The sequence below is a fragment of the Artibeus jamaicensis genome, unplaced genomic scaffold, assembly GCF_021234435.1.
Source record: "Artibeus jamaicensis isolate MK-2021 breed Jamaican fruit bat unplaced genomic scaffold, CSHL_Jam_final contig_3126, whole genome shotgun sequence".
Classification (NCBI taxonomy): Eukaryota; Metazoa; Chordata; class Mammalia; order Chiroptera; family Phyllostomidae; genus Artibeus; species Artibeus jamaicensis.
Window position 1 is genome coordinate 6207847 of NW_026521723.1, and position 7990 is coordinate 6215836.

Sequence of the window (7990 nt, forward strand, 5' to 3'; positions counted from 1 at the left end):
ACAGTCCTTATACATTATCCAAATTACAACAGGGCCAAGAATAAGATGTGCCAAAGCAAAGGAAGTACAAACTTAAACTGTGGTTGAGAAACCAATAGCTTCTGTTAGCTTTAGAATATACTGGGCAATAGAGTTCATAATTTCGAAAAGTGCTAAAGGGAGCACACAACACAAAACTTCTTGGAATCTAATAAAGAAATAATGTGGACCACATAGTCATTCTTTATATATTGTACCAATTGGTAATGTTTTGGTTGAAGCATTAACATTGCTATTTTTCAGTTTAAAATAAGAGAATAGCAGTAATTTCTGAAGGTTCAACCAGATATGCCAAGTCAAGTAAGTTTTTAAAAGTTCCTATTAATGGGGAGTTTATAATGTATCTGGGAGAATGTAGCTGAATACACACTAAACAATTACCTGAAGCTAGTTCTAACAAAAATCACTGTTACTCATGTTTTACCTGAATGAAACCTTCTACAATCTCCAACCTATCAATAATCTCAATCTTCAAAGGACCAAATTTGTATTTTCTAATTATAACCTATATAACCTATTTAAATGAATAGTTTCTGCATACTTTATTCCTTCATCCATTTATTGAGCATCTATAATACACCAATATACTATGCTCACAGCCACAGAGTACACATTAAGATTTCGTAATTTTCAGCAAGAAAACCAGACCTGTAAACAAATTACTTTAATACCATTTGATAAATAGAAATATAAACACAGCACTATGAGGTCAGATAAGGAAGCAACGAACAATGTCTAAGGGAGTGTCAGCTGGCTTCTTCAGGATTTTTCTTGCCCAATCACTTTAAGCAAAGGAAAAAAATCCCATTTAAAGTACTATGTTAATTTGCATTTTCCCTTAAATCTGCAGCTATCGGTTATCTGCATGTATAGATTATGTTTGTATATATAAATACATATACATATACAGAGACTTTAAAAAAATTTCCTAATTGACAAGAAAAACAATTACAGTTTAACTTTTAGTAATTATATATTTGAACTAGAAAGAGATGATTAATATCAAAACTGGTTCTGAAGACAGCAGATATTCTAATTTTGTCCATACTGACTTTTCTAATCACCTGTGGTATTTTCAGTTTAGAAAAGTCAAGAGGAAATACTTCTTATCTCTTCAATTAAATAGCTCCGTGCCCATACAGGAAAAAGCTACACATACAAAACTACTATTGTTGGGTAAATTTTACCTTTTCCAAGTGAAACCAATATATTTTAATGCTTCTTCGGCTAAACAGTCAAGAACATAGCATACATGCTCTCCACAACCTGACTTTAATTTTGAAGGAGGAAAATCTGCAGTTCTCCCCTGAAATACAAAAGATAAACACGGTATTATTATTTGTTATTTATATTCCAATGTCAAAATATTTTAAGCAAAGTACTGCTGAATAAATTCATTACTTCTCTACTTTTCAAATATGATTTAAAATAACAGTAATTACATTGCTTCTTAAAAGTCTATCTCTAGGGGTTTTTTTAAACTCATTGATGCATAAAAAACTAAAGAAAATGGAAAATAAAGACATTTTGTTGTCAAAAGTATCAAGTTAAAAAGAAGTAACACATCATGACAGCAGAACAAATCACTGATACTGTTAGGGTAAAAACCAATAAAACTACTAGCTTGGTATCATATTTTCAAACAACCATATGAAGGACAGAGTGATTCGCTTGTCAAACATACATAATATGTGTGTCAAAAAATCTTACTGCCTATCTCCAGAAAAATAAACAATGAAAAGTACCCAGGAACAGTCAGACATGAAAGTATTAAAACAAAGTTCTCTTTCAACATAGTGTTTCAGCTTTGTAGTTTTTTTTATATCATTTTTAAGAAGGAAAACTAAGTATCCACAAATTTACCTCTGAAATATATCAAGATTAAGAAAAATATTACTTTAGACTATAGTGTACACAAAGCATTTTTATAAATGTCATTATTGTTAAATATCAACCGTTCTTAGATTTTACCTTAAAATAAATCCAGATATAATTGTAGTTATATATAAATATACATATTTATATATATGAATATATGTGTATAAGTGTCTATGTGTATGTACATATGTAAAAACAGTTATTCACAGTGGATTCATCTAAAAGGCTAGCACTTCTGTTGTTTAATTATCGATATTAAAATTCACAATTTGAGAGCATGCAGAAAGAAGAGAGTTCTTTACACTTACAAATGATCGAAGCTCAGATAATATGTTAGATATTGTTGCATTAGGGTCATCATATTCCTGAGGCTGCTCAAAGGGCCGTCCTGCTTTGTTAATCAACCAAGCAGCAAGAGTGCAAAACATGTAGAACTGTTCCCCAGGATTGGTAGGCAGTGCAAAATAGTGTCTGTTCAAGACAAGAGGGGAGGGTGGAATGTGAAACAATGCAAAGTCTATAGTAACTGAGAGTTAAGTCCAAAACTGCCAAAAGACTTTTTTCTAAAATAGCTTCAAAATAAAGACATTGATAATTCACTGTTTGAAGTTTCTAGTAATCCACAGCACTCACATAAAAGTTTTTCATCAACAGGATTAGGGCAATAAGTACTGTACAAGAAATATTAGATCAAAGACTTTACATCTGGAAAATGCAGGATATGTTAAAAAACTGAGCAGATAAACTCTTACCGAAATAATTTATGTGTCAGAAATAATAAAGTACTTTCTGAAAATGGTAATTTGGACTTAAGAGACTCTCAGAAGTTAAAGAAAAAACCTTAATGATTACTCAGTATGCATTTTTATATTTTTTTACAAAATCATTGGTATCTTTACTTACTGTTTATAGTCTATCAGCTATGTTAAACAGTTGTTCTCATCTTGGCTGCATATTCATAGAACTGTTGCTACCTGCCGAAACATTTCTTCCCTCATGAATTAAATGAGAACTTCTGGGAGTGAAGCCCCAGTATGAGTATGTTTCAAGACCTTCCTAGATAGATCAAAGGTATAGCCAGGATTGGGAACTACTAAAATCACATCCCCAGTCTAACAAATATTTGCATTTGTTGACTTTTGCTAAATCCCCTAGCCTATTAAAAATAGTCCTATGAGGATGAATATGATTTTTACCTAAACTTGTTAGGAATAAAATTTGCTAGTAATATAACATTCTATTCAGTTTGATTAAAGACTTTATTTTGCTTTTTTATGTGTAGCTATTGTTTATAATTATATTTATAGCTATTTTTAATAAAAACCAGCACTCTACTTCATGTTTCCCATGTTTTTTCCTGCAGGATAAGTATAAATGTCCTGGAAGATAACAGAAAGCTGGGACAAAATAAAGGCCATGAAGTCCTTGCAGGTATATGTTCACAACTCTTTAAGCACCTGCTGGTAACAACTAATCTTTTCCTTAATGACTAAGAACTCCAGGACAGAGGAATGGATGCTGACACATTCTGTAGACCTATGGCAGTGTATCTCAAACTTTAGCATGCAAAAGAATCACTTGGAAGTCTTGTTAAAACATAGACTTCCAGGCCCCATCCATAGAATTTCTGATACAGTAGATCAGGGAAGGGGCCTATGGACTGCATTTCTAATAAGTTTCCAGGTTATGCTGACCTCCATCCAAACCCATGATCCAAAGTATTCCACTAAACTCCTGAGGAAATAGTACAGAAGCTACATAAGTAGAACCCTTAGGTCATTTTCTTTTAATTTGAAAAATATACTTAGGGAAAAATGCATTCTTTGACATAGAAAATGTTGTTTGTTTATATTATTCTGATCAATTCATTTAAATAGTAACTCCCAATCCTACAATTTCTATGATGGATCAAGCAACACTACTTTTTCCTCTAACTTTTCTTCTATTATGTACCGACTTAATAATATGGACAAGCTACATAAAGCCTACGTATCTTATAATTCAAGTTACAGAAAGAGAACAGGGAATAAGATCAAAATGGTGGAGGGAAACTAATTGAGCCTTAGCTATAACCATTAAGAGAAAGTACTAGAGTCTTAACCTAGATTGCTTCTTACATGACACATCAAACAACTAAAGAGGCACTGGCTTTGGGAAATGAACTTTTCCCCACCAGAAGAGCAGAACTTCAGGTTCTATGATAGAGACAATTCTAGCAGTTGTCATTTCATTTGTCTTTTCCACTCTCAATTTCTCAAGAGTACTGTTTGTTATTGCTAAGACAAAGGTCCTTTAAACCATAGCCATTAGTCAACAAGTTTCTAACTTCATATAGAGTGCTCGGCAAGGTCCAAGATACCCAGGAACTCTAGCGGGTTCTTGCAGAGGAAAACAAAATCTAGAGATAGATCTAAAACAATAAAGACATTCGCCCTTGGGAATAAGGTTATGGGTGATTTTAGTATTTTTCTACACATTTTTTGTCTTTTTTCCGAGTTCTCTACAACAGGTATTTATTATATTACTTTTATAATCAGAAGGGAAAAAAAGTGTGTGATTTGTGCAAGTGCGTTTGTGCTTTAAAGACCAAGGAAGCTGTCTTCCAGTGCTTTCTGCTGTTTCAAAACTTCCTTCTCTTTACTAAAATACCAAGACAAAACTCTGAGCTCCAGGGCAGCCCTCCGTCGCCAAGTAGCCTTTCCTGGATAGGTAGACGGACCCTCCCTCGGCGTTCCCGGAGAGGCAGGAGGAAGGCATCTTCCCAGGGCTCAGCCGGCCCCCAGGCTCCGAGGACTACTGCACCCACCTGGACGGGGGCTTCAGGTTGTTCTTCCGCAGGAGTTCCTCCTCATAGCGGAGCAACTTCAGCTTCTCCACCAGGTCCTCCATCACTACGAACATGTGGTAGGCCGCGCCGGGGCCACGCTCCACGACCACGTCCCCAGCCCCTTCGCCACGGGACCGAGACACCCCATCCTCTAAACCCGACAGCGTGACCACGGCCGCCGCGGCCGCCATCGTGGGACAAACAGAAAGAGCCCAACGTGGGGTCCAGCCCACAGATTTACGCGCCCTGCGTGGTAGCTGCCAGGACTGCCGCGACCGGTTACCAGGCGACCGCCAGGCAACCGGTCACCAGGGAAACTGGACTCCGCCTCCTTCCTGTCCCAATCTCTTCTAAATTTCCTCCAACCAGGTCTGGCTTTCCTGATTACGTCATAGTGCCCGCCCCTTCCCCTGCCTCCTGGGATGCAGCCCCGCCCCTTGGGGTGTGGCGTCCGGTGCTCCGCGTAGGGCCGCCCCTCCCATCTCTGCCGCTTAAAGGCGGAGGAGGATGCGCGGGGTGTCTTTGGCTTGCTTCAGGTGGGTTGGGTCCTCTGGATATTAAGGCCATCTAAGCGGGAACTCTGAGTCAGCTGGTAGCAGCCTCCAAGAGTAAGGAAGAAGGTAGACGAGCGGTATTGAAGGCTACTCTAGCCTATTGATTTCTTTTTACCTTTTTTTCTCAAATTTGAAAGTTTTCACAGTTGTAAAGACAGTCGATATCCTGAAGTTTCCCCTTTTTTAAAGGGGAACATTTTAAAGGGAGGGTCTCCCCCCCCTTAAACTTGGTCTCTAATTAGGGGATGCTGTGTTTGATTTAACAGTATTATTATAGGACTAGAAGTGTTATACTTTCCTTCAGTGCTACGAAAGGGCTTATTTGTTGGAAAGGTGTGAGGGGGAAAGAATGGTAGAGGATGAGCAAAAAGGAGTCATTGGGAAGGAGCTCTTCTACCTCAGAAATAAGAATTCCAGGCTCACATCCTTCTCCTAATCTGTTTCAAGGCCATTATATGTATTATAACGTTTTGGGGTCCCTTGTTAAAATCAAAATAGAGGTGGTAATCTTGGAAGGATTTATTTGCCTGTGTAGTTGCTCTAAATGGGGCTAAAGACAGTGTTATTACTATACTCTGCAGCTACTGACATGGAAAATACAAGGAAGGGAACAAACTAAACACAGATTTACTGTGCTTAAAGAAGTCTTAAGGTAAACCTTAAGAGGTTTACCTAACAGCTACATAAAAAAATGAGGTAAGTGGTAGTTGCATGGAAGTTTCTTGGGAGCAGAAAACTTACAGTAAGAGGTTGAACATGTGTTTGTATTTATAATGTAATTTTTGAGTTATAATGTAATTTTTGAGGGATCTCTGATCTCTTACATCTGCAACTAGGCAATGTAGTAGAGTCACATTTTTTGACATAGCTGAAGTTTGAAGTTTATCTAATATCTTTTGTTTTTTTGTGAGAGAAATGGGCAGATGAGCACATTTCATTATCGGTCTAGACTTAACTTGATACTAATAAAGGTATCAAAGTGAAAAACCAGACAGGCAAATACTCTTCTATTTACCAAAGAAAGGAAATAATACATAAAATAACTTATTTGTATAGAAACAACTCAAAGGGGAAGGCCATTGAGAATTGCTTTTTAAATAAATAACATTGTTTGCCCACTACAAGTCATTAATCAGCTGCTTTTAATAAAAGTGAGTAAGAAAATTGGATTTGACTACCCCATCGCCAGATTGGTCTTTTTCTTTGCCTCCTTAGAACAGTGTTCTCCACACATTCCCACCCCAATCCCCCACATGTTTGGGTGAGAGAGAGATTGTGGTATGCCTGTATAACTTTGTGAGTAAAAAAATAGATGTATAACTTTTTCATACAGAAAAAAATTAAAGTTCAAAATCATACTTTGGGTTGCTTGGTTAATCAACAAGCAACCTGTGGCTTTTAAAATGACTCTCTCCCTGGCCAATGTGGCTTAGTTAGTTGGAGCATCAATTTGTAACTGAGAAATTGAGAGTTCGATTCCCATCAGGTTATGTACCTAGGTTGCAGATTCCATCCCCCGCCTGGGTGCATTTGGAAGCAACTGATGGATGCTCCCCTCTCGCATAAATGTTTCTCTCCCTTCCTCTCTCTCTAGAAGCAAAGAAAAAGATCCTTCAGTGATGATAAATAATAATAATAAATAAAGTAAAATGACTCGAAAAAGTGTTAGACTTTACAGGTTAATTGGTTACACAGAGAGAGAGATTCACTCAAGGCATGTTGCCTACGTAAAATGTTCTGGATAAAGAGACTAAAATAAAAAGTGTCCCCCAGTAACTGTGGCACAGAAATAATGAAGAAACAAAGGAAAAGCCAGCTGTTCAAAACTGCTTTTACTGCAGAAAAAAAATGCAAAAGAACATTGAGATGTCATTTCATTTTTATAAGGCCCCAGAGATTATTTTTGCTGAATCTTTGTTTATAAGCCCACAATAGTTAACACTGCAAGAGGTTTTCCTTTATGGAAGAAGTTTCCTTCACACATGTAAGAATGTACACTCAGATTGTCTTCCTTCTGTCTCAGCCACTTGGAAACTTTTGGCTACCTTGTGTTAGTATTTTTGCAGGACTAGTTCATTCATTAATTAAGGAGCTAAATAAAAGCTTGAAGAGAATAGAATGTTGAGACTTGTTCATATTTTTCCAGGATCTTGAGAGAGATTAATTCCTTGATCTATGTGTTGACCACAGTTATAGCCTGGCTTCTGACTTTGAATTTTATTTCTTGCAAACTATCTGTGAAATAGTTGGAAGTAATTTTTCAGGCCCTTAAGCTCTTCCTATGATTGGGCTAATCTCTGAAGACTGAGCAGCATCCCAGTCAAAGGCGATTTAAGCTAAGTGGATTTCCCTGAAAGATGCTGAGCAGTGCTGGGAATGAAAAGGAGGCAGGTTCAAAGATGGAGGAAGGCTTTCTGGCTGCATTTCCAAATATAAGGACAAGTCCTCCAAGAAGACGGAGCAGGCTTAAAGAAGAAAGCTGCTTTTTTTTATTATTATAAATGGCTTAGTACCATACATTTATTATGTTAAAAACTTAGAAAACCACTAAGTGAATAAAACTTCCTTAACCTGATAAAAAGTATCTGCCAAAAATGTAGAAAGAAAAAAGTCATTTAAATGTGAAGCAGAGAGGTGTAATGCCTTATAAAGCCACAAACAAGGTGAAGACATGCACTCTGAAATTGAACTA

General features: G+C 36.8%; 1 protein-coding gene across 2 annotated transcripts in view; it reads right to left on the reverse strand.

The window, feature by feature from the left end:
* Window positions 1-5044, reverse strand: part of IFT57 (intraflagellar transport 57) — a 68080-nt gene extending 63036 nt beyond the window's left edge. For both annotated transcript variants that reach the window (XM_037148875.2, XM_037148874.2), the window contains exons 1-3: window positions 4724-5044; window positions 2226-2388; window positions 1227-1345 (exon numbers count right to left, since the gene is read on the reverse strand). In XM_037148875.2, the coding sequence (XP_037004770.1) occupies window positions 1227-1345; window positions 2226-2388; window positions 4724-4935 (494 nt within the window). In that variant the 5' untranslated portion in view covers window positions 4936-5044. The remainder of the gene's footprint in view (window positions 1-1226; window positions 1346-2225; window positions 2389-4723) is intronic.
* Window positions 5045-7990: the final 2946 nt, after the last annotated feature.